We start from the raw sequence: 27,714 nt of genomic DNA, 5'->3' as shown, positions 1-27,714 counted from the left end.
AAGTTAAGCACTTAATTGGTTGAAATTGAAAGTCGAGGACCAATTTGTGAATTTAGCTATAGTCGAGGGACCATTTTGGGTATTTACTCGAAAAAATATAACTGGTAGGGAATACCCCGACCGACATGCCTTTGTCCTTTTCTTCTTGTCTTTGCAGGTTGCAGGTCGGGTTTCTTGTGAAGAACCCGGTCGGTTCCCGACCGGCTAGTGCCCGACTGGCGTTGCCGACTACCGAGCGGTACCCCTTTAGCGAGAGAGCTGATGAGAAACACGTGGCGACTCTACGCGTTGACAGGCAGGGCACCCGGGAAGGCGACACGTGGTTGCTACGTGGGAGGCATGCCGGATGGCCGGATTTGTGTCTCCGGCTCAGCGGCTATAAATACCCGCGATAGCGACAGTGTGGGGGACTTTTGGACGATCGATAGGTTGTTATTAGAGAATCCCGACCGCAGTCAGTCGGTACTCAGAGCAACCATTTAGATTGTACTTAGGGCCTTCACCTCGATCAATAAAAGACATTTAATTGCTTTATTTGGTCTTGTGTTTGTTTAATTACCGCCTTACGTGGCAATTAGTACTATCATTTTGGCGCCGTCTGTGGGGACCCGTGCAAACAAGCCAACGTTTGATGAGCACCCGGTCTCTTTTCAATCATGTACCCGTGGGCATACAATCTCCTCGGCGACGATCAAGCGGATGCGGCCAGTTCATCCGATCATCAGCCGACCCAGTATCAAGGTAAGACAGATGACCTCAACCTCAACCTCTCGCCGCCCCATCCAGCATCTCAATATCCGGCCTCCCAACAGCCGGTTAATTACATCCAGCCGGGTTATCTGACACCCGGTCCGCAGCAACCGGTATACCAAACACTCGGTCAGCAACCCCAGTTCCCCGGGCAATACCCTTACCCGATCCTGCCTCCTCCATACGGGTATTGGCCCGCCCAACCGATGTATTATACACCACCAGTCGGCTACCCCCCATACACGCCTGCGTACACGGTTCCAGCCGCCGCCCCTCCAGTATACCCGACCGCCTAGGTCGAGCCGCAGCATCAGCCTACTTCCCGGGCTCGACGCTCGGCTCGTTCGCGGTTGGGGTCGTGGGGTGCTGATCTGATGGAGGTACCACGGCAGGCCCCTGAAGCACAACCGGAAGTTCCGACCCAAGCGGAGGACCCCGAGGAAGTCAACCGAGCGGTGGCTTTCAATCGTCTCCGACCGGCGTTGCGACAACCTTTGGGACCCCAAGACCCGAGCCGCCAACCGGGAAACGTGCAGATGCAGGAAGCCATCCAGGAGGCCTCGTCCGGGCATAGCGGGTCAAGATCACACCGTCGACGACGCGCTCGGGAATCAGCCCAAGCCGCCAAGACGGCCGAGCTCAGCGAGACCCGAGGATTGCTCTATAACCTCTAGGCAGAATTCGCTCGGTTCCGGAACGAGCATCCCGTGACACCCCCAATCGACCAGTCATCCTTGTTGAGAACGCCCTTTACAGCGGAGGTAATGGCTCAGCCATACCCGCTCGACTTGAAGGTCTCCGGGGAGAAGAGTTATGATGGCCGTACGGATCCTGAGGTCCACGTCAACGACTTTTACGGCAACATGATGATGAAGGGCGTATCAGACGTCGTAACGTGCAGGGCTTTCAATTCCACGCTCATCGGTCGGGCGGCGGAATGGTTCCGAACTTTGCAGCCGGGCTCAATTGCTGATTTTAATGCCCAAGCGATCAAGTTCGTGAGGAAGTTCATCACCTCCAAGGTGGTGAGAAAGCCCTATATGTACTTGGAGAAGGCCAAGCAACTCGAAGGGGAGAGCTTGACCGACTTCCTTATCAAGTGGAAGACAGCGGTCGGGGAAGTCGAGCCAATGGATGACGCCACTGCCACCCACATGCTCCACATTTCACTCCGGGCGGGTTACCTTTATCAGGATTTCATCCTCCACCCCCCAGCCACGTATGAAGAGGCCCTTCGAAGGGTCACAGATTATGCCAACGCCGGCGAGCGAACGCTGTGAAACGCTCGCAGGAGGTCGAGTCCTCGTCCCGTAAACCGGCCGGCCGGGCGGAACATCGATTGGGTGACGACCATCCCCGATCCCGCACCAGGCCTGGTGAGTTTACGGCCCTGAACCGATCCGCAGCGGAGGCCATGCAGTACGCCCAGTCCTGCAATCTCATCAAACTCCCCTATCCCGATCAAGATGGCCCTGACAAGAGTAAGCATTTTGCTTACCATCGATGTGCCGGGCATGACATTGAGGAGTGTACCCACTTGCGCCAACTGTTGGAAGATCTGCTCAATCTTGGGAAGTTGGACAAGTGTGTGGGGAAAAGAGAAGAAACAAAGAAGAATACCGATCGGAGAGATCATCGGCGCTCTCATCATCGTTCCGATCGCTCTGATCGTGATGGACGCTCCGATCGGTTGGGTCAGGACCGAAGAGATGATCGAAGAGACGACCGACGGGACCCTGACCCTCCATCTAGCAGCCGACCGGCAGGAAAACCGACCATCCACGTAATCTTTGGTGGATTGGATGACGCTTCCCGACCGAGGGAGAATTGCCCGGTCGCCATAGTGGATTCCCGAGACACCGGGAAACGACAAAAAATGGAGCCCATAACCTTCTCCCTTGAAGATCAACCCAGCAGCGATGACCACGGCATGGAGGCACTCGTGGTCACGATTGACGTGAAAGGGAAGGACGTCCAGAGGGTTATGGTGGATACTGGGAGCAGTGTCAATGTCCTTTATTTGGACGTGTTTGAGAAACTTGGGCTCGACAAGAGAGAGCTGACTCCGGTCGGTGTACCATTGTCGGGATTTACCGGGGCTCTTATCTACCCCGAAGGAAAAATAACGCTCCCAATCGAGATCGGCGCCCCACCGAAGTCGATCAAGACCGAGATGGAATTCGTTGTGGTCAACCTGCATTGCGTCCACAACATCATCTTGGGCCGACCTGCAATCATGAAGATTGGTGGGATAATTTCGATGCCCCACCTGTGCATGAAATTCCCCACCCCCAATGGGGTCGGCGTGGTCCGTGGCGACGTCCAATCCGCCTAGAAGTGTTACACCTGAGCGGTCAATAGGCGTGATTCCGGTCCGTCTTCCCGGGTGAACACGATCGCCAAGGAGGTATCCAAAGACCGGAAGGAACAACCCGAGCCTTTCGAGGAAATAGAAGAAGTACCCCGGTCCGAGGACCGACCGGACATGAAGATCAAGATTGGCCGGGCCCTCACCCCCGAGCTCCGAGCGAAAGTCTTGGCAATACTCCAAGAGTTTGCCGATATCTTTGTATGGGGGCCTGAAGACATGCCCGGGATCGACCGGGCGGTGATTTGTCATAAGCTAGCTGTCGATCCTGCAGCAAAGCCGGTCGTGCAGAAGACCCGGCACCTTTCATCCGATCGTCGCGAATTTGTCAGAGAAGAGGTCAAGAAAATGGCGGCGATCGAGCACATCCGACCGGTGATTTATCCCGAGTGGGTGGCCAATATTGTCCTTGTTCCTAAGCCCCCAGCTTGGAGGATGTGCATTGATTTCACCGACCTCAACAAGGCCTGTCCGCTCGACCCGTATCCATTACCGAGTATCCACCAGATGGTCGACGAGACGGCCAGGGCCGAGTTGATGAGCTTCATGGATGCATTCAAGGGATATCATCAAATAATGATGCACCATGAAGACGAGAGCAAAACAGCCTTCGTGACCCCGGACGGGCTGTATTGCTACCGAGTGATGTCGTTCGGCCTCCGAAACGCGGGAGCGACCTATCAGAGGATGGTCAATATGCTCTTCACCGATCTGCTAGGCCGAACGATAGAGGCGTATATTGATGATATGTTAGTCAAGAGTCGGGACCGATCCGACCACACTCGGGATCTCCGGGAGTGCTTCCAGATCATGAGAAAGTACCAGTTGAGGCTGAACCCAACCAAGTGCACATTTGCGGTTCAGACCGGGAAGTTCCTCGGCTACATGATGACCAAGAGGGGAATCGAGCCCAACCCGGCCAAAGTTAAGGCAATTCTGGACATGCAACCACCTTCAACCGTTCGGGAGGTCCAGCAATTGACCGGTCGGTTGGCAGCTCTCAGGCGGTTCCTCTCCAAATTAGCCGAGCGCGCTTTACCTTTCTTCAAGGTATTGCGTAAGGTCAATGGGTTCGTCTGGGATGACGAGTACCGAGTGGCTTTCGACGAGCTAAAGGAGTATCTCATGTCACCAATCGTTCTGTCGAAGCCTGAGCTCGGGGAAGAGCTAGACGTGTACCTTGCCGTATCTGATCGAGCAGTAAGCGCAGTATTGTGCCGAACCGATCCGGAAGGGGTCCAGCGACCGGTGTACTATGTAAGCCACGCGCTACATGGTCCCGAGCTCTGGTACTCCCGGCTAGAGAAGGTCATCTATGCCTTGTACATTGCCGCGAAGAAGTTGGCTCCCTACTTCCAAGGTCGAGCAATTCGCGTGTTGACCGATCAGCCGATCGGGCCAGTCCTCCGAACTGCTTCACCATCCCGTCGCCTAGTCAAGTGGGCATTAATGCTGACCCAGTACGCGATAGAATACTGACTAAGACCAGCCATTAAAGGTCAAGCCCTTGCAGATTTCTTGGTCGAATGCACCGCTCGGGATACCCGACCCCCCGAGGTCGCGGATCCTGAGGCTGAGTGGTGGTCGTTGGCTACTGATGGGTCGAGCAGCAAGAAAGGGGCAGGTGGAGGAGTGGTAGTCACGAGCCCGGAGGGATTTAAGGTCTACTTTGCCCTTATGTATTAGTTCCATCCGACCAACAATGAAGCCGAGTATGAAGCCTTTGTTAATGGCTTACAGTGTGCTCGGGACTTGGGGGCTGAATATATTCGGGCTCAAACGGATTCCGCGCTTGTGGTCGGGCAGGTTCTCGGGGATTATGAAGTAAATGGAGAACGATTACAGCTATACCGAGACCTGGCCATGGAAAAGCTTGCCCAGTTCCGGGGGTATACCGTCCGGCACATACCCCGATTGGATAATGCCGATGCGGACATCTTGTCCAAATTGGCCCAAGACGCCCCGGAACATATGTCGAAGATCGCTCGGATTTTGGTGATCCCGAGACACAGTATCCACCGGTTGCTGGTTAATCCTATCCAACCGGCAGAAAACAATTGGATCACCGATCTGAAGGAGTTCCTCGAGCACGGTCGGCTCCCAGACGACCCACAGCGTGCTCGGAAGGCCAAGCTTAGAGCCCCGAGGTTTCAAGTTTTGGACGGTCGTCTCTACAGACGATCGTATGGAGGCCCTCTTATGCGCTGCTTGACCGCATTTGAGGCCGATCTTGTCATGAAAGAATTGCACTCGGGAATCTGTTCGTCACATCAAGGAGGCCGATCCTTAGCTCTTCGAATCATGCTAATTGGGTATTATTGGCCGCCCCTCCAGCTGGACTGTGAGAAGCTCGCTCGGGAATGAGAGACGTGCCAATTGTTTGCCTGGATGCCCGGACGACCGGCCACCTTCTACCAACCGGTCACGACTGCAATTCCCTTCGCAAGGTGGGGGGTGGACATTTTGGGACCCTTCCCTCAGCTTTCTGGCCGAAGAAAGTTCCTTATTGTCGCCATCGATTACTTCTCAAAATGGATCGAGGCCGATCCCTTAGCTACGATCACATCTCAACAATGTGCTCGGTTCTTATGGCGCAATGTAATTTCCCGCTTTGGTGTGCCCGTGCATCTCATCAGCGACAATGGCCGCCAATTCGTAAGCCAATATTTCCAGAATTTCTTGGCCACGATCGGGACGACTCACGTCCGGTCGTCGGTGGCTTACCCGCAGGGAAATGGACAAGTGGAGAATGCCAATCGGACAATCCTGGAAAGTCTGAAGAAGAAGCTACACTCGGCTGGTCAAAGTTGGGCCGATGAGTTGCCCTATGTTTTGTGGACTTATCGGACGACCCCGAGAGAAGCTACTTTGGAGACTCCATTCGCCCTTGTCTACGGAGCAGAAGCCCGACTCCCGATCGAGGCATGGATCCCGACCGACCGAGAGCGAACTTACAATGCAGAGGAGAATGAACACTCGATGGTCGTGGATCTCGATGGGGTCGAGGAAAAAAGAGAGCTAGCCGCTCGGCGTATGGCCGAGTATCAGAAGAGAGTCAAGAGTACAAAGGATGTTCGGGTCAACCCTCGATACTTTCAGGTGGGAGATTATAGCCTACGCCGACGGGAAGCCAGTCAACCTTTGGAAGGTGGGAAGCTAGCTCAGAATTGGGAAGGACCGTACATTATCAGCGCGGTTGTGCGGCCGGGAACATACCGACTGGAGACAACAACCGGTCGGGTAATCGAGGGGACTTGGAATTCCAAGCACCTCGTTATGTTTAGGCATTAGCCTATTTTTGTAATTTTAGACGAAGTGGGGGCTGGGCCTGCGAGTCGGCTTCGTTCGTCATTTATTTGTAACTTGCGAATATTTTCTTAACCGCCTACGAGCGGGAAAGTTCAATGTATATACGATCGGTGATTGCTCGACCGTTTGCACACGGCGGCTCGATCGGTTTTTTCCTTACCTTTGTTAAATGCAAGTTAAGTCATCACCACGTTATCTTGACCGGGTGAATCCATCGACCGGTCAAATGCGCTCCTCTTCGGCGGACATCTGGGTCACGCCACCGATCGGGAAAGCCAGAGCTCCAGCATAATTCCCCGATCCGTCCAACTTCTTTCCACTATCGCACCCACTCGTGCCTCGAGCGCACAATAGTGTGGGGGCTAGGATGAAGGAAGTGCTATAGGTCCGTCGCTTGGGAACACCCCGACCGAAGAGGCTTAATAGTTTTCAAAAATCGACAAGGCCAGGAGATCGGGTAAACCTGATCGGGTAGGCCAGCAGAACGTCGAAGTTCCGGTCGAAAGATGCACGACCAGGCCATAAGGCCGCGAGGTCGGGCATTAGACCGATCAAAAGATGCACGACCAGGCCATAAGGCCACGAGGTCGGGTGTCGAACGAGTCGAATGATGTACGACTAGGCCATGAGGCCGCAAGGTTGAGCATTGGATGTTCGGCATATGCGAAATTGAAAGTGAAAATGCAATGAAAATGAGCGGTACAAGTTGAACAAAAAGCAAATTTCATTAAATCAGAATGTGCCCGGTACAACTAGGGACCGGGCTCTCAATCAAGGCCATTACAAAAATAAAGAAGTTAAATCTACTTCTTAGAAGGCTCCGCATCGCTCGGGGTGGCTGCAGCAGACCCGCTCGGCTCGGCCCTCTTCTCCTTCGGGTCGAACGGTGCTGGCCCAGGGTCGGGAAGGTTCGGAGGAAGTGTGGTCAGGACCAGTTGAAGGTCTTCTCCTTCAAGCGCCTGCTCCATAATCTTCTGAGTCTTCTCGCGCATCTTCCTCTGGCCGGTTTTAAAGGCCCACCGTCCGAACGACCAGATCAGCTCGTCCCCGACCGTCGTATCCCGGGCCGCCTTGAGGAACTGCGTGCCCGATTCATTGTCCCGAAAGAGGAACCGGGCTAGCTCGCTCGGGTTGTTCAACCGGGCCTTCAGTTCAGCGACTTCCCCGGTCGCTTGTTGGGCCACCGTCTTCAACTCGGCGACCTCTCCGATCGCCTGTTGAGCGACCGTCTCAGATAGCTCGCGGTCCTCCCGGCTCTTCTTCAGGTCCTCTTGGGCTTTCGTCAGCTCCGCCTGGAGGTCCCTAACTTCTTGTAGTCGCCGGTCGGCGACCTTCTTCAGGGCGGCGGCCTCATTGGCTTGCAGAGCCCGTCGTTGTAGAAGTTGGGTCGCTCGGGAGGTCTGCAAATGCAACATACAATCAGAATTAGCTCGAGTGGGGCTACTTGCGTATAAAGATTAAAGGAAGGAAATGTTTACCTCGGCCGCAAGTCGTAGCCGATCTTCTCGGCCACCTGGGTCGGGGTCAGCTTGCTCAAGTCTTCCTTGGCTGGCCCGGCGTTGCCAATCCGGGCCAGAATGGACGAGCCGTCATTGCTTTCCCCGGACGAGGGGCTCGGGCTGCGCTGTTCCCGCCGGCGCTTCAGTGCGCCACTGTCAGTTGCCCTTTTCTCGGGCACCTTTTCCTTGCCCTTGGCGACCTCCACTCGGGCAACCAGGACATCGGACATTACCTCACCCTCGAAGAAATTTGCCAAAAACCCGAGGATGAACGAAGAGAATTGGTCGACCAACTAGACATCTCCAACAAGAAGCTCAAACGGGCAATGCAAGACTGCGGAATCCTAGAGGGAAATGAGGACCAGGAGGAGGACGACGAACCCAACCCGTCGGTGCAACCACAATCAGGAGGGAACCCAAGGGAGCAAAGCGAGGGCTCAATCAATGAACTAATACTCGCACAGCTCAACCGGAAAAACCAAATCATGGAAGAAGGGTTCTCATCCTTGATCCGTACGACGCACGCACTAGATCAGAGAGTGGCAGCAATCGAGGCCACCCTGGGCACTCGCGGGGCATCCAGCTCAGGAGCAGGAGACCGAGGTAGACCCAAAACCTTTCTATCACAACACCACCAGAAATCCAGTCTACCCCAGCTAAGACAAAACGTGGGGCCACATTCCTAATCAGGAGGCCAAGATACGGGATGCCTAGGGGTGAAGGAATGGATTAGCACACCGGGCTTCGGGGACGAAGCCCCTCGTAAGGGGGGGAGAGTGTAACACCCCGTGTTACGATCCCTAAAATCAATTAAATCATTTAATCAATTACCCAAAAGAAAGAATTAAATCACAATAATTAATTAAGAAAGGCCCACCATAGTCCACGGGCCCTTATCCCTAAACCCAATCCTTAGTTCCAAAAGAAATAGAATTAGCAAGCCTATAATATTAGTTCCTAACTAAGACTCCTAAATATATAAATAGGAGGCTTAAGAGGCACCTAGAAACCCCCCACCACAATAAACGTTCCACCACCCCAAAGAGCTCCAAGAATCCCCTTAGAAGAAATCAAGAAAGCAAGAAAGCTTAAAGAAAGACCCTTCATAGCCAAGGAATTAATTAAGGCTAAGAGGTAACCCATGTCTCAACAAAACCTATTTTCATAGCTATGATTTCCCCGTAGGATTTCCCTATATTATTGTGTATTAATGATTTGTATTATTATTGATGATTAATGGGATAATTCCATGGGTGATCTTGATGATGAGAGGTTCTTGATAATTAAGGTGTTCTTGGTGATTATATGACATTCTTCATGATTATATGATGTTCTTGACGATTGTAGGATGTTCCTGATGTTTATATAATATTCTTACCGAATCTTGATATTAGAAGATGAATCGTGACCTTGTTGATTTAAAATTGATTAGAACCCTAGGTTGTATCGTATGGAATTATTCTTGGTATATTGGGTGGGAATTCGCATGATTGGGTGTTTATTATGTTTAGAAAAACATGATAGGTTATGTGCCGTTTGTTTCCTGATTTTGATCCGTTAATTGTCTACGTGTGTCATCAATTGCGTTTGAAAGTGTCTAAGCATGGTTTCGGGTTCCACAAAGGTTCCCGGGGCGTTTTTGTGATGAAAGAGTCAGTGGGGGGTAGGGGACCCGCCACCTACCCGCGGCCTTCTTGGGCAACGCCGGCAGCGGGCAGCTGCCCGCCGGGCACCCGCTGCCCGAAGTTGCTACCGCCGGCGGGCAGCCGGCGGGTGATCCCTCACCCACCGGCTACCCGCTGGTTTGGACCCCAATTTGGGATTTCGGCTTCCCCGTTTGATGTTTCCCCGACCCCCGTGGTGTCCCAACGGACTCCGTCTATCGTGCCTATGTCTAGTTTGATTTTCGGGTACCGTTCGTAGGTCGTATGAGTCTTGTATATTGCATGCTAGTTGAATTGGTACCCCGTTGACCTAGGTGAAAGAAGTATGAATCCCTTAGGACTATTCTTAGTATGTGAAGGATCACACATAGGTTTTGTTATACGTTTTCTCCCCCTTCCCAATGTGTTAATGTGGGTTGCATGTGCTTGCTATATGTTATGTGTGCATGTTACCCCGACTTGGTTGAGATCAATCGGGCTATACGGGCAGTCGGGTGGGCTGAGAACCATACCGGCTGTTAACCAGGCTGGTAGAGACCGGTCAGGTATATAAATATTATATAGGACTAAGATCCACTATACGGGCAGTTGAATGGGTTGAGAACCATCCCAACTGTTAACCAGGCTGGTAGAGACCGGTCATGTATATAAATATTATATAGGACAGAGGTCCACTATACGGGCAGTTGAATGGGTTGAGAACCATCCCAACTATTAACCAGGCTGGTAGAGACCGGTCAGGTATATAAATATTATATAGAACTGCGGCTCATTGGTCGGTTGCGATCGACCCCTCCATGCTGTGAGACGGGGCAGGGTGCTGCGGGGCCGTGTCAGAGCTATATGCGCTGACCCTCATGTATGGGCATGCGATTGGTCCTGTGGCGCCAACAAAGTGTGCTATGTGATGAAGTATGGATGAGTTGTTGTTATGAGTATCTTGGGGATGAGACTATGAGATTTATACCGGGGATTGTATATGTTGGGTTATGATTATTAATTGTGCTTATCTTATCTGTCTTGCCTATTGTAAACTGTATATGCTCGGTATAACTGCTGTCTGTGCTTAGCCCTATCTGTTGAGTCTATCCCTGTTTTAAAAGCTAGAGTTCGTAGGAGATATCCTCATGTTCAAAATGACTTTTCATATATCTATATATATATCTATATGTATTGTATTTCAACGCGTTGGAGTGGGTTACCAGCATCTCTCGCTGAACAGATATATTTGGCTTTCAGGCACAGACGAGTAGTTCACTGGAGCGCGCTAGAAGCTTGGACGTAGCTTAGATAGTTTTTCCCTTTCGGCCTGCGTGCCATGATTTAGTATTGATACTATTTGAGGATATTAGTTAGTTAGCCTGTGCACCTGGGTTCTCTAGCTCAGGTGTGGCATAGCACCCCATACTCTTGTATTATGTTTGGGATTCAATGAGATTTCACCTCTATTTTATAAGTTTTAAATATCCTAAAAATCTGGGGTGTTATAGTAATCCCCAATTACCCTCGTAGGTGTTTCCCGAGCGCCTTCGGCCGGGGAATTTCGTCCGCTCGTGGACGTCTCCGCGCTCTCACCGCTCGAGCTCCCCGATCCGTTTGAGCTCGATCTCGACGTCCCAGACGAGCTCGATGACCTTTGTCGCTCGGGGGCTCGCTCGGGAGTTTGCTGTGGTCGTTGAACGACCTCCGGCGAGTAGGACATTATGTCCACTTCCTCGCTGATCTGCTCGACCTCATCATCGTAGTCCGCAACTGACACGTTCTGGCTGTCCGAATCTGACATTATTGTTTGCCTAAAGGCCGGTCGGGATTAGTGTGGGACTCGGGACGTTTAGGTCGAGTTCAGTTTTACCCTACCGCTATACGAAAATGTAAAGCAAGTGTTAAAGCAAAAGATTAGAGAGCTTACCGATTGAGGAGACTGAGAAGCTTGGAAATCCTTTGCTCGACTGATCTGCTGAAGTGCTTCGCTCGGGACTCTTTGAGTATGCCGATCGATTAAGAAGGTTGAGGAAAGTTCAGATGAGGGCCTCAAAGGCCTATTTATAGGAGAGCGTTTGGGCGGGAAACCAGTCCACTTGCGTGACGCGACCGCTGCTGATTCCGAGGCGACCGTTGCAGTCGCAGAGGCCGGCAGTCGTCGACACGTGGCAAGGGAGGGAATGACAGCTGGCTGGTCGGTTTGACGGCTGACAGTTGGGCTTCATCATCCCGTCCCGTTTTTTCCCAGACGGTCAAAATGGCACGGGCTGGGGGGGCTCTTTGTAGGGAATACCCCGACCGACATACCTTTGTCTTTTTCTTCTTATCTTTGCAGGTTGCAGGTTGGGTTTCTTGTGAAGAACCTGGTCGGTTCCGACCACCGAGCGGTACCCCTTTAGCGAGAAAGTTGATGAGAAACACGTGGCGACTCTACGTGTTGACAGGCAGGGCACCCGGGAAGGCGACACGTGGTTGCTACGTGGGAGGCATGCCGGACGGCCGGATTTGTGTCTCCGGCTCCGCGGCTATAAATACCCGCGATAGCGACAGTGTGGGGGTCTTTTGGACGATCGATAGGTTGTTATTACAGAATCCCGACCGCAGTCAGTCAGTACTCAGAGCAACCATTTAGATTGTACTTAGGGCCTTCACCTCGATCAATAAAAGACATTTAATTGCTTTATTTGGTCTTGTGTTTGTTTAATTACCGCCTTACGTGGCAATTAGTACTATCAGTAATGTAATTTGAATTTCTACTTTATTTTCACTTTATTCTTTTCCCACTAAATTACAATTCATTTCTCCCTTAACTCGTTGCTTCCAATCAAACGCCCTCTCATTGCATAAGAATCCAAGTGCAAGTTGCACAATTGAATTGCAATTCATATTGGGAGAGTATGAATTGCAATTTAACAAAATGAGAAATTACAATTCCCTCTAACCAAACACTGTAATTTAAGTTGTCAAAAAATTAAGTTGTAATGAATTGAAACAACATCCAACTAAACAACTCATGAACTGCACAACATTTTTTGGTAATTTATTGAAGTGGTTGGGGACGGATGAGCATTGTATTGGACCCGCCATAAATGCTGTGACTTGTTTACCATTACTCATGTTGTCCCACTCACTAGGGATGGCAATTTAACCCGCCCCGATGGGGAAAACCGATCCCCGCCCCGACGGGGACGGGTTCGGGGATTTATTTCGGGAAACGGGGGCGGGGATGGGGAAATTTTCCAATCCCAGCCGGGGAACGGGGCGGGGATGGGGATGGCATTCCTTGCCCCGTCCCCGTCCCCGTCCCCGTTCCCCCATCCCCGAATCCCCGATTAGTTATTAATAATATTATATAATTATATAATATATAATAACTTCTAATATATTATATAATATTATAGTATTAATAATATTAATATTAGAATTGTAAAACAAAGGATTCAAGTCCCTAACCCTATTGTCTCTGCGTCTTTTATATCAGTTTTCAATTTCAAGTTTCAACCGCTTTCGTCTCTGCGTCTCTGCCCTCCTCAGACTGCGTCTCTCGACAACCAGTGAACCAGTCTCCCTCTCCGCGTCTCTACATCTCCGCGTCTCTGCGTCTCTCGCCGTACGGTATGTTTAAATCCTTTATAGAATTATAGTGTTTTGTTGAGAGGTCGTACGGTACGATTATAGTGTTTTGTTGAGAGTTGAATGGTTTAGACAATTCACAATTGAGTCTAGTTTCTGCAGCCTCTATTATTGTTAATGTTTATAGATACTTTATAGTGTTTTCATTATAGATACTGTAGTTCTATACTTATGTTAGTATAACCACACAAATTCTAGTTTTACTAACACAAATTATGAGTCTAGTAATAATTACACAGATTTAAGTTCAGAAATTTTATACCTAAATTTGATGTGTTTTAGTATTCTAATCTTTCTATTTTTTTAAATATATGTGAATTATACATGGAGGTAAATTAATAAATTATACATGCAATTTTTATGTTTCATTTAATCTTTTGTTGTTGAATTTGATTTCGATACGTGCAGTATATGTTACTTCACTAGTTTGATACTTTGATGTCAATACTAGTTGTATTTTATAATTTACTATTACTATTACTTATTAGAATGGAAGGTGATAATTCTCATGTAGGCGGTTGTGACTCGTTAACTCCAACGCCCATGAGTTCACCGATAGAGTACCCTAATTCATCCCCCGTGGATTCACCTAGTGCTAGGAATGAACCAGAAATTCAAGAAACTCAAGGAATTAGTCAAACTGTTGAAGGTGAGCTTCTTGTGTACTTTTGTATTTATTAACTTGTTCAATTTGCATTTTGTTTATCGTCTTATTATTTGTCTTTTGCACTTGTTTATTTTTGTTTTATTTTTAACTGTTGAAGGTGAGCCTAAAGTTGGTGAGACAAGGCGGAATGTAATTATTGTAAGAAGCTACTTGGGGGAGAGAGCAAAAATGGTACAAAACATTTGCATGATCATCACAAAATTTGTAGAATGAGACCTCACCAACCCTTTAGGCAACAAACACTGACCTTAAATAAAGACACGGATGGGAAAGTGAATGTAAACAATTATAGCTTTGACCCCATAGCTAGTAGACAGGCACTTGCTCGTATGATTGTTAAGCACGAGTATTCACTTAATATGGTTGAACATTCTGGTTTTAGGGAGTTCATGAATATTGGTCAACCTTTGATGAAGATGCCTAGTCGAAACACCATTAGAGCGGATATTCTAAAGATGTATGAGGCTCAAAAGATCACATTTATTGAGTCTTTGAATAGAAGCTCAAGTAGGGTTGCATTGACTACGGATATGTGGACTGCATCACCTCAAAAGAAGGGATACATGGCTATTACAGCACATTATGTGGACAACAATTGGAGTCTACATAATTTGGTTTTGAGGTATGTACACTTTATGAAATTATTTTATACAAATTGATTATTTAGTGTGCAATTTGTGAAATTATTGATTGTGTATTTATTTTAGGTTTATTGTGTATCTATGTTAGGTTTATTTATGTCCCGACTCCACATACATCATTGGCTCTTTCAAGAGAAATGTTGAAATGTATTTTGGATTGGAATCTTGAGAGAAAGTTGTCCGCAATAACTGTTGATAATTGTTCAACTAATGATGCTTTAATTGAGCACGTTGTGTCCAAGCTTAACCGTAAGCATCTTTTATTTGGTGGGAAATTTTTTCATATGCGTTGTTGTGCTCATATCTTGAATTTGATAGTGCAAGATGGGTTAAAAGTGATGGTAAATGCATTGGAAAGAGTTAGAGAAAGTGTTAGTTTTTTGTTAGCTACACCAAAAAGACAACAACTCTTTAAAGAAAGTGCAACACATTTGGGTATAGAATATTCAAAACAGTTAGTTCAAGATTGTAAGACTCGATGGAATTCTACTTATTTGATGCTTTCTGTTGCATTGCAATACAAAGATGTTTTTTCCCGTTTGGAACAACAAGAGTCTTCATTTCTTTGTGCACCATTTAAGGAAGATTGGGAGTTAGCTGAGAACATTTGTGATAAACTGGAAGTGTTTTATAAAGCATCAAATGCATTTTCTGGAAGAAAATATCCAACTTTCAATGTTTTTTTCCTATTGATCTCTAAGATTAAGGTTAATTTGAGCAATTGGGTTGAGTCAACTGATTTGGTGATAGCAAATATGGCTAAGAGTATGATTGCAAAGTTTAATAAATACTGGGAAGTGGTGCGTGGATTTCTAGTTGTAGCTAATGTTCTTGATCCAAGATATAAGTTAGGAGTTATTCAATTCTTCTTTCAAACATTTTATGGAGATAAAGCTGCATTAGAAATTGAGAGGGTTAAGACATATTGCAATGATTTGTGCCGTGAATATGAATCTTCTTCAACAACAACAGTTGCAAGTAAACGCGTCCAAGGGGAGACCTTGACTCAGGGTGATCTAGTTACAGACAAATTGAAAGACTTTATGGAAATTTCACACATGAGTGGGACTACATCAGAGTTAGACTTGTATTTAGAGGCTAAGAGATCACCATTCGAGGATGATTTTGATGTTTTGTCATGGTGGCAAGTGGAAGGAAAGAAATATCCAACTTTGAGTAAGGTTGCCAAAGATTTATTAGCTATTCCAGTTTCTACCGTTGCTTCAGAATCTGCGGGCTTTCAGTACTAGTGGTAGATTGGTGTCGCCTCATCGTAGTAGACTTCATCCAAATATTGTGGAGGCATTAATGTGTTCTCAAAGTTGGTTGCTTGAAAGTAAGAAATTTTACTTGGGTAAATTATTTTTAATTGATTATCCATTACTTTTAATACTTTACCATACTCAAATAATATTTGTAGGTAATTGCACCAAGGAGGATTATGAAATTGATGAAGATTTACTTCAACCTCATGAATTAGAAGCAGAAGCTTAGAGGTATATACTGTTTAAAAGTTGAACTAAATATATGTATGAATGTATGATGTATCATTATAATTTTACTATTCAAATTATTATTATTATTTCAGGTTATTAATGAAGAGTTGACTAGTTGAGGACCACTACAAACTACTTGAGAGTTGAAGATTTAAAGTTTATTTTGTTTTGTTATATACTAATGTATTTATGTTTGGACTTTGGACTTGGGAGGATTTCGAAAGAATTTAAACTTTGGACTTTGAATATTTTAATTTTATTAAGCTATGCATTTTGTATTTGAATTTTCTTTAAGGATTCAAGGCTTATTGGCTCAACAATACGATTTTTTGATAATATTAATTTTGTTAATAGGCGTAAAAAAAAAAAAAAAAAAAAAAAAAAAAAAAAAAAAAAACGGGACGGGGATTCCCCGTCCCCGAAAAATCCCCGCGGGGATGGGGATGGGGAATAATTCCCCATCCCCGACGGGGAACGGGGCGGGGACGGGGAATGGGGGCCATTTCGGGGTCGGGGACCCCATTTCCCGGCCCCGCCCCGTTGCCATCCCTACCACTCACCTAGTAATTTAACCATAATGTTTCGCAAATCACGAGCTCGATGCAGAGGTGTATAATCATCATATCAAAAAAAAAAATCACTAATATTATTTGTGTGGAATTTATATTAGGAAAATACTACATGCCTGCATTCACATTTCTTACTTCCAACTTGTACTCCCTCTCACAAATTCTTAATGTAGACACATTTTCTGGGACCCACATGATGAAAATAATCCATCTTTATTTGTCATGTCATGAAGTACGAGTGAGGGAGTAGAATTTAAAAGTGGAAAATACTTGGTGTACTCCCATTTTATATTCCCAACTTGTACTCCCTCTCACATGTTCTTGATGTAGACATTTTCCTGTGGACCCACATGTTGAAAATAACCAATCCTAGCTTGCCACATCAGGGAGTACAAATGAGGGAGTAGAATTTAGGAGTTCAAGTAGTAGAACTCAAAGGAAGTACATGTAGTAGAACTCATTAATAAATGTCAATATTCAATGAATGATTCATGGAATAAACTCTTTTGTTTTGACATTGTATGTATGTGCATGTTGACATAAATTTTTATAACTTTGCAAACACCTAGTATAAAAATAAAAGAGAAAATTTCAATTTTGGTCCACTGACTATTGGGGTTGTGTTAATTGCAACACTTGACTTTCAAAAATGTTAATTTAGTACCTTGACTATGTAATTTCTATCAATTTTGGTCACGCCGGCCAAATTGCCGGTCAAATCTCACCGAAAAAATTTAATAGGTCAATTTATGAGGGTATTTTAGTAATTTTACTCCTCTTTTTTCTTCTCCAATGATATTCCCAATTTCCGGCGATGACTTCTTTCTTCGCCGATCAAGAAAACGCAGCCCAGAGTCCAATTCTTGCCGCTCGCGTCTCCGAGGGCGAGCCTCGCCGGAATCTTTTGCAGCGACGGGTGATGAGTTGTCGGGCTGTAGATGGTGGGGTCCTTGTACAGCGTGATCACCGTGGCCCTACACACGCACAGAAAAGTTCCCGCCACCTTCGATATTCCATCTTTTCTGTTCAGCCACGTTATACATTCATGCTGGCTGACATAAATGCAGACAGTGATGTTCATTTCAAAATCGTGTTTTTTGTTGTGTTTTATTTGTAGGGTTGGCGAAGGAGTTTGATGCGCCAGTGAAGCTCTTGGAGCGGCCATCGTTGTTTGGAGCATTGGTTCAAGAATACTCAATTAGATCATCTGGAGTATAAACCGCTTTCTTAGTTCACTATTAGAGTTGATCTGATGAGAGACTTTGATTAGTTCAAAATCTTTAGGCCTGCAACCTCTACTATTTCCTCTTCTTACCCACAATTTTGAATCCTTATAAATTCAAGGGAAATCAAAGTCTGAGCGGCAAGAATTGGACTCTGGGCTGCGTTTTCTTGATCGCCGAAGAAAGAAGTCATTGCCGGAAATTGAGAATATCATTGGAGAAGAAAAAAGAGAAGTAAAATTACTAAAATACCCTCATAAATTGACCTATTAAATTTTTTCGGTGAGATTTGGCCGGCGTGACTAAAATTGATAGAAATTGCATAGTCAAGGTACTAAATTAACATTTTTGAAAGTCAAATGTTGCAATTAACACAACCCCAATAGTCAGTGGACCAAAATTGAAATTTTCTCAAAATAAAATGTATGTAAAAATTGCATTAAAAGGAATGGTCGAGTAGTAAAGAATGATTTTTATATAGGTCCTGTTTGGTAAAAAATTGATCTATAGGCCAATTTTAGCTTATTTGACAATTATTAATTGTTTGATTTAGTTAAAATATCAATATTTTTGTGCACAAAGTTAGAATATCAATATAAATGTTTAGTTAATTAGCTTTTTGCAACTCCAAAATGCTAAAATTCAAAAAGCTACTCCAAGCAACTTTTTCAATTAGCTTTTTGAGAAAAGAAATTATACCAAACAACTATCAGCTAACAGCTAATTTACAAAACACTTTTTTACAATCAGCTAAAGTTATCAACTATTTATACTCTCAAATTAACACAATCAGCTAACAGCTAACAACCATTTTACCAAATAGGGCCATAGAGTATTAAGAAATTTATAATTTTGATTATCACCAACACCCTATTTGATAATAATATAAAGAGTTTTACTACATATACTCTCAAATTCTACTCCCTCACTACTAAGTAATAATCATAGAATGCGACTGGCTGATAATGACTTCCTCCTTACATCATATATGGACTCGGGATTGGCGGAGGCGATGACCTTGAAGGAAGCAGTTACTTGGCTTAACGACAACCACTGAGACAACTTGGTAATTTCAACAGATTGGCAGATTGCCAACTACTTTGATATGGCTTATAGATGTTGGATTTGTCTTGTTTTGGACTTTTTTTTTTTTTTTGAAAACGTCTTGTCTTGGACTTATTCAGTTATTGATGTTAATTGCATTTCTACTGCGTTTGTTACATAATGCTACTGTCCATCACATAAGGCAAGTTGCAAATAGTACAGATCACATTTTAGCTAGAGTGATGGTGTCTCAGCATGAGTCACACTTTTGGCAACGCTTATACCGTGGACCTTAGTCCAATATGACGTCGTTTTTGAACAGTGATTTTTTTTTTTTTTTTTTTTAATTTTGACGGCGACTGTTTTGTTGTTTAATTCACGTTATAATTTTTTTTTTTTAAACATGTTTGTGTATCTTGTGGTCAAATGGTCTGAAATGGAGAAAAATTGAATAATTACCGTACTAAATTGACAATTTTAAAATTTGTAAACTGAAATTAATAACACCCCAATACTCATATGATCAATGTGGAATTAACTCTTATTTTAATTATATTTTTGTTGGTTTAGGGTAATTATCTTCCTTGGAAGGTTCCTTTCAAAAAAAATCTTCCTTGGAAGGTTAATCTCGTTTCCTAAACTAATTATCATTATTGCTTTTCAAATTATTTAGAAGTAAATTAGGAAATTGTGTATCTTCCCCCTTAAGCAAACGTGTATGACCAAAACCCGCCTATTCCTATAAATAAGGTTCCGTCAACCCCTTTATTCTTGAGTCTTGATTTAATGAATTCTTTTGAATTATTTTCAAGTCTCACATTTACACCCAAAGTGTATGTGTTAATTCTTGATTAGCTTCTTATACTTGTCAATATAATTTTTTTTGAAAAGAGATACAATTTCATTAGTTATATTATCTTTATTTTCTACAATTTAAAAATTCATTACCTTCAAATTCATTAATTACCCCCATTTTCTTAGGTAATCTTTAGATTACCTTGAACTATTTCAACTTTAATTTGCCCTTGTTAACTAATAATAATAATAATAATAATAATAATAATAATAATAATAATAATAATAATAATAATAATAATAATAACAATAATAATAATAATAATAATAATAATAAAGGAAATAAATATATGTTTATACAATCAAATATACATGTGTGTTTATTTATATATTTAGTTATTTTAGAATTTAAGCATTAATATATATATTCATACATATAAATAAATAAAATAAATACACACACATAATATATATATATATATATATATATATATATATATATATATATATATATATATATATATATATATACACACACACACACTGCTGAAAATTATGAAATTTCTGACCACCTGAAAATGATCTTAAATCAAGTCGAAAACTTTGTTCCGACCACTTTTGGTGTCTGGAAAAACCTTTATAGCTATTTACGACCACTTTTTACTTTTAATTTGATTTAAGATCACTTTCAGGTGGTCGGAAATTTCATAATTTTCAGCAGTGTGTATATATATATATATATATATATATATATATATATATATATATATATACACACTGCTGAAAATTATGAAATTTCCGACCACCTGAAAGTGATCTTAAATCAAATTAAAAGTAAAAAGTGGTCGTAAATAGCTATAAAGGTTTTTCCAGACACCAAAAGTGGTCGGAACAAAGTTTTCGACTTGATTTAAGATCATTTTCAGGTGGTCAGAAATTTCATAATTTTCAGCAGTGTGTGTGTGTGTGTGTATATATATATATATAGGGTCGCGTTCAAGTGCGAATAGGTGCCCAGGAGAGAAATGCGAACCAATCCCTGCGCGCCACGAGTCAGCATTCATTGATCGGGCTTTCACCTACAAGTGCACCTACTTTCGCCTGCAAGTGCATGTAATTTTTGCCTGCATTCATTGATCGGGTGCACCTATTTTCACCTACAAGTGCACCTACTTTTGTCTGCAAGTGAATGTAATTTTGCCTTGTTAACATTCATTGATCTGCGTTCGTTCTGTTTGGCCTCGTTTTTGTTCTAGCGGGGAATTCAGCGGGTAGTAATACCCGTGAAAACCACCCGCAAACATTCATGCACCTAGGTGCAACTACTTATAACTATAGGTGCACTTAGTATTTGATGCTCAGTGTAAATTTTACTTGCACCTATAATACATTTTACATGCACTTGTAATACATTTTACTTGCACTTCGATGTTCAATTATTTATGAAAATGTCACCGTGTTTTTAAAAAAAATCAGTGTTTCTCATCCATTAGATCTGGACACGTGGACGGATATCAGGCATTCGCATATTCGCACCTGGGCGCTCCATTCGCACCAGGGTGCAATTATATATATATATATATATATATATATATATATATATATATATATATATATATATATATATATATATATAAGAGAGAGAGAGTTGTGTTCTTATGCAAATGGCGCGCCCAGGTGCGAATATGCGAACCAATCAGCGCGCGCCGCGTGTCCAGAGCTAGGTGCACATATAGTTATAACTAGGTGCACTTAGGTGAAAGTAGGTGCACTTGTAGATGAAAGTAGGTGCACTTATAGGTGAAAGTAGGTGCACTCGATCAATGAATGTTAGCAAAGCAAAATTACATGCACTTGTAGGTGAAAGTATGTGCTGATCAATGAATGTTAACAAAACAAAATTACATGCACTTGTAGGTGAAAGTATATGCTAATCAATGAATGTTAACAAAGCAAAATTGCATGCACTTGTAGGTGAAAGTAGGTGCACTTGTAAGTGATTTTACCTACACTTTTTACTTGTCTAGGTGCACTAACTACTTGCACATATAACACATTTACATGCACCGAGGACACGCGACACGCGCTGATTGGTTCGCATATTCACACCTGGGCGCCTATTCGCACATGAGTGCGACCCTATATATATATATATATATATATATATATATATATATATATATATATATTATTGATGACACTATTGTAAATTGATCCATATAACCTAAAATATAACCCTTAATCAAACAAGGTGATATTATATTCCACAATCCAAACCAAACATATGAGGTAATCTTACATTCCCAAAATCTCACATTACCTCCCGCGAGTAATCCAATTACCTAGGGTAATCTAAGATTACGTGAACCAAACGTCCCCGAATGTTAGGTTAATATGTTTGGTTTAAAACTAAGGTATGTAAATAAGACAACGGTAATAAGACAAATTGATTAAAATGCCAAAAACTCAAAATTAGTAATAAGATAAGGGAATGTGAGATTACCTAAGAAATTGGAGGGTATCTCACATTCCCTTCCAATGGCTAAAAACTTAATGTGGAGGTTATGTGACATTTCTTGGGAAAATTATATAACTTGAACCAAACACGAGAATCTTATATTTCCAAGCCCAAGCAAATATATATAACCTTAGTTATCTTATATAACTTGAACCAAATGATTAAGATAATTTAAAATATATTAATTTGTACTACTATCTAATTTTATTCTTTAAATAAATTAGCAATTTCTCTATCTATAAGAACTCATTCAACAATAATGGTTGAACCAAAAGTACCTCAAGCAGAACACCTAAAGGACTGGTATGGTTTTATGTTGATAATAATATGTAAATGGTAATTAGATCATTGCCTTATGTAGCTACATTTAAAACTCGTTATTAAAAATGCCAATGTAGGCCGATAGAACATAGTGACGCACTTGACGCATCGAAAAAATATCGAGACTACAACAATGCTGCAATCAATCTTGCAAATTCAGAAAATGAATAAATTTAAAATATAGTCATCGTTGCAACATTCATTGATCTTGTATGTAAAAATACTTATTGTGCATCTTTTAAATATATTAGAACTAATATAAATTTACAATTCATTTCATATTTTAGACTCAACCTGTTTGGATTAAAGGCAAAATCAACATCAATTATGACAACAAAAAGACTTTAGTATTCAGGCTACCTGTAGAATCATTGTTGTTACTACAAGTAAATAAGTTGTAGAACTAGAACAAGAGGTACTACTTATGAACCTTCTACAAATATAATAAATATTATGGAAAATCACACTTTTGGTCCCTTAATTGTTCCCAGATATGCAATGTTGTCCCTCATTGTCAATTTTTCTAAATTGGTCCCTCAATTGTTTCAACCGTAGTCAATTTAACCCTCCAGTCAAATTTCTCACTAACTAGTGTTAAAATCATGGACAAATTTGTAATTTCGCAACCCATTCAGATTTAACCCTAGCTATCGCCGAGAGAGAGCCTGTCGCTAGCAGAGGAGCTATCGCCACCGTCGTCTTCGATTGATTTCCGTTCGCCGAAAGTCGATTATCAAGCTGAGATGCGGGGGGAAGAACGAGGCAGCGAACCCAGTCCATCCCGACCTTCTGAACGATAATCCGACGAACCAAACGACGGAATTTGCCTCGACTGCGAAGAAATAGAAACAGGGTTCGAGACCATACCTGTTCAATTGAGGTCGCGATTGGACCGGGTAGAAGCTGGATTGGATTGCCACACCTCAGGGAGTGAAACGACCATTGCTGACTGAGTGCCCACGGCCGTGGGCTCCAATTGCGACGAGGAAACCTGGGTTGGATTATTCTGTTTAGGAAACAGCCGCATCTCAGGGAGACAATCGCCAGTTCCCAATCGCGTAATCGCCGGCGTTGGAGCTGTGAAACCCGCGCAACGCAAATCAGCGATGAATCTTTGTACAATCTGTACAGCCGTTTTAGAGGGTTCTAGAGGAGGATCACCCACCACCATGGTTGTCTCGACGGTGACGACACGGTGGCGTCTCCACCGAACAAGAAGACTGATGGCTATGACTGATTTTAATCCGTTCTCTGCTGATGTTTGCTCTGGCGGCCACCAAATCCGGCTCCGGCGAATGGAAGATCTCATTCGTTTCATTATGTGGCTCACCATGTTTCACGGTGACACATGAGCTTTCCGGCTGGGAGACTGCCTTGAATATGTGCCGGACGTACTGGTTCAGACTTCGCGTATGTCAATTCGGAGGAAGGAGGAAGGAGGAATTTGGGGGTAAATCTGAACGGGTTGTGAAATTATAAATTTGTCCATTATTTTAACACTAGTTAGTGAGAAATCTGACCGGAGGGTTATATTGACTACGGTTGAAAAAATTGAGGGACCAATTTAGAAAAATTGATAATGAGGGACTACATTGCATATCTGGAAACAATTGAGGGACCAAAAGTGCGATTTTCCCTAAATATTAATATTTTGTTTAATACTTTCATATGAGAATCTATGACACACATATTACAACACATGAAACATGTAAAGGAAAAAAAAAACTAGCGCTGCCAAATATCAATAGACGCTTGTAAGATAAAGAGTTCATAGTACAACTAAGACAACAAGGCAAATCTAAAACTTCGTACACCATAATCTCATTGCATAACAATGCCCTCTATGCTACCACTATTAACCAAATTAAATATGACACACTACCCATAAAAAAGAAGAGGACAAGTACCGAAGATTAAGACAATGGTAATGCTACTCAAAAGAGAATTAAGAAAGACTTGATAAATTCAAACTAAAAGAGTATTTATATATTTAGACTATCGTTTTTAGACTAACATTATTATTACAAAATTGTAAACATTTATTTTTAGGACAATTATATTCAAATTACTGATTTAAATATATTCAAATTCGTATATATTCAATTACTGATTTAAATAAACAAATTCAATAACTTATACATGAATATCTCTTATATAATATTGCATGATATACTTTGAAGGACTTATTTAAAAATAATCATTTAGGTATTATCTCATTCGTCCAAGCATGGAAAACTAGTTACTATAAATGACATGTTGATTTGCATTTTACTTGATTGTTTGGATTCCTATATATTACGGAGTAGTATATTTTAATATATCTATCAAGCCGGGGCAGCCATGGCGGAAGAGGCGGCGGCGGCGCTACTTCCACCGTGGGAGACGGGAAAGGCGCTGGTGGGTCGCAAGGCTTTTTTGGAAGAGATGAAAGAGGTTAGTCACATAGCTCTGCCAATGATTGTGGTGACAATGTCGCAGTATCTCCAGCGCACTTCTCCCCTGCTAATGTTAGGACATCTCGGCGAGCTCCCGCTCTCCAGCGCCTCCATCGCTACTTCTCTCTGCAGCGTCACCGGCTATAGCATTCTCGTACGTACGCACCATTCCATCGTTTAATCCGCTAATCATTTTTAATCCATTTGAGCTAATCAAACCTTTGAAATCACGAAACGTACAGTTCGGAATGTCCAGCGCGCTGGAGACGCTATGCGGTCAGGCATACGGAGCAGGACAGCATCGAAAACTAGGAGCGTTTACCTACGCCGCCATTCTCTGTCTCTTGCTGGTTTGTATTCCCGTCTCTATACTATGGCTTTTGGCCGGAAAATTGCTCAGGTTAATCGGTCAAGATCCTTCGGTCGCGGCGGAGGCTGGAAAGTACGCCATTTGGCTGATTCCCACGCTGTTTCCTTACGCGATTCTCCAGTCTCTGGTTCGCTACCTGCAAACTCAGAGATTGACCCTTCCATTGATGTGGACCTCCGGCACAGCTCTCGGCGTCCAGCTGACGATTTGCTGGGTTTTCATCTTCAAGCTCAACTTAGGGAGCGCCGGAGCCGCATTATCAATCGCCATTTCTTATTCGTTTAATATGATTTTGATTCTGCTTTATGTCAAGTACTCGTCAACCTGCAAAAAAACCCATGCCGCTCTTGCTCTTTCTAGAGAGCTTTACTCAACTATAGGGGAGTTCTTTCGCTTTGCTGTCCCCTCTGCTGTAATGGCCTGGTAAATAACACCATTTCAATTTCAATTTCATTTTCATCTCTGATCTTTTCATGTGCATTAGCAGAATAATAGAACATACAGTGTTTCCATTCTCCTGTAGTATGGAATGGTGGTCATTTGAGCTGGTTGTGCTGTTATCTGGGATCTTGCCAAATCCAAAACTGGAGACTTCTGTGCTAGCTATATGGTATGTTTCTCATCTCTTTATTTATTTATTTTGAGTAACCAGAGAAACTCGCAGCTACTACCGGTGCATTGGCCTCTAAAGATCACACAGAGGTAAACCAGCTTAGGTTGTCCATAGTTGGCCGGTTCAAACCAAGAAAGCCAATAAAGTATACATTGGATAAACCGGCCTTTTTATCCTAGCAGGCCAGACCAACAACTTAGGTTGTTCATAACTGATCGATTCAAACCAAGAAAGTCAATAGTGACTGAGGGTCGAACTTGTAACTTTGGCTGGAATTGCCAATAGGATGCTTCTCTTTGATTGATCCTATTGGTGATTTAGATACATTTTGAAGTCTGTATTTTCTATTTTACCTTTTTTTTAATGCAGCTTTACTACCACTTCAGTTCACTGCCAAATTCCCTACTCTTTTGCTGCTGCTGCAAGGTTGTTTCCCAGTTCATTTGGCAATCTTTTATGGTTCAAACCGACATTAAAACGTTCAATCCAACCAATTAGCTATTTTAATTCATTTCATTATACAGTGTTCGGGTTTCAAATGCGCTTGGAGCTGGGAAGCCACAGGCAGCAATAGTTGCACTCTCTACTGTCCTGATTCTATTAGCTACAGAGGCTTTTCTTGCCAGTATAGCCATATTTTGCTGCCGCTACGTATGGGGATATGTGTTTACCTCAGAGCAAGAAGTGATCACTTACCTAAAAGACATCACACCTCTTCTCTGCCTCTCAATCATCTTCGATGGCATACAAATAGTGTTGTCCGGGGTAGCTAGAGGCACTGGGTGGCAACACATAGGAGCATATGTAAACCTAGGATCATATTACCTGGTTGGCATCCCTGTGGCTTTGCTACTTGGATTTGTGTTGCACCTGAAAGGAGAAGGCTTGTGGAGTGGTTTGGTTGTCGGAGCATTCGTGCAGTCCATCGCGCTTTCTCTTATCACAGCCTTCACAAACTGGGAAAAACGGGTCTATGTTATAGTATTACTATCAGTTTATTTTTTTTTGATAGGTCAGTTTAAATTTTTAGTTGAGAGAAACACACCTTTTTGTTATAGATTAATATTTGTTTTCGAAACGGTGCAGACAGTAGAAGCAAGGCAGAGGATGTTTAATGAGCAAATGCTGCCTCAGGATGGCTTTCTTGAATAAACAAGAGAGCTTTTGTGCAATTGAGTAGTGGCGGATAGTTTTCTTAGTCATAAAAAAATAAAATAAAATTTGAGTTTTACTGAAACTCATCTCATATTTTACTGTGTGGGTATAATCACAGGCTGCAATTGCAAGGGAGAGGCTATTGTGTCAACGCTCCACTGAAAGACTGATCGTTGATTAAGCAAAATCAAACATATCAAAAGTATATGAATGCAAGATAATATAGGAAATTTATTATAATTATATTAGTAAAATAAATGTTTGCAACTTTGTAAAATTGATTGTTTAAATATTTGGTTTAAAAACGATAGTCTAAATAAATACTACTTTTAATTTGAATTTTTTTAAGCATTCTTAATTCCTTTTTAGGAACATTGTCATTGTCTTCATCTTCACTATTTGTTCTCTTCATTTTTGTTGATAGTGTGTTATTTGCAATTGTGTTATTGTTGGTAGCCTAGATGACAACATCATGTAATGAGATTATGGTGTAAAAAGCTGTGAATTTTTCATGTTGTGTATATGACTGGGATCTTAGTTGTACTATGAACTCTTTCTTGCAAGCGCCTGATATTTTGCCGTGGTAGTTTGTTCCCTTACATGTTTCATGTGGAAGTATTGAATAAAATATTAATATTATTTATTATATCTATATCTACTAT

The 27,714-nt window shown here is 43.1% G+C and overlaps 1 protein-coding gene across 1 annotated transcript in view; it reads left to right on the top strand.

The window, feature by feature from the left end:
- LOC109168532 (protein DETOXIFICATION 14-like) overlaps positions 1-27,128 on the top strand; it is a 94,261-nt gene extending 67,133 nt beyond the window's left edge. Inside the window, exons 2-7 of the mRNA XM_019317585.1 lie at positions 24,879-25,068; positions 25,157-25,707; positions 25,808-25,894; positions 26,267-26,323; positions 26,422-26,866; positions 26,984-27,128. Coding sequence (XP_019173130.1) covers positions 24,879-25,068; positions 25,157-25,707; positions 25,808-25,894; positions 26,267-26,323; positions 26,422-26,866; positions 26,984-27,049 — 1,396 coding nt within the window. The 3' untranslated portion in view covers positions 27,050-27,128. The remainder of the gene's footprint in view (positions 1-24,878; positions 25,069-25,156; positions 25,708-25,807; positions 25,895-26,266; positions 26,324-26,421; positions 26,867-26,983) is intronic.
- The last annotated feature ends 586 nt before the right edge of the window (positions 27,129-27,714 follow it).

Source organism: Ipomoea nil, unplaced genomic scaffold (assembly GCF_001879475.1).
Source record: "Ipomoea nil cultivar Tokyo-kokei standard unplaced genomic scaffold, Asagao_1.1 scaffold3199, whole genome shotgun sequence".
Classification (NCBI taxonomy): domain Eukaryota; kingdom Viridiplantae; phylum Streptophyta; class Magnoliopsida; order Solanales; family Convolvulaceae; genus Ipomoea; species Ipomoea nil.
Note: the sequence above shows the minus strand (reverse complement) of the source record. Positions and strands in the feature narration are given on the sequence as shown.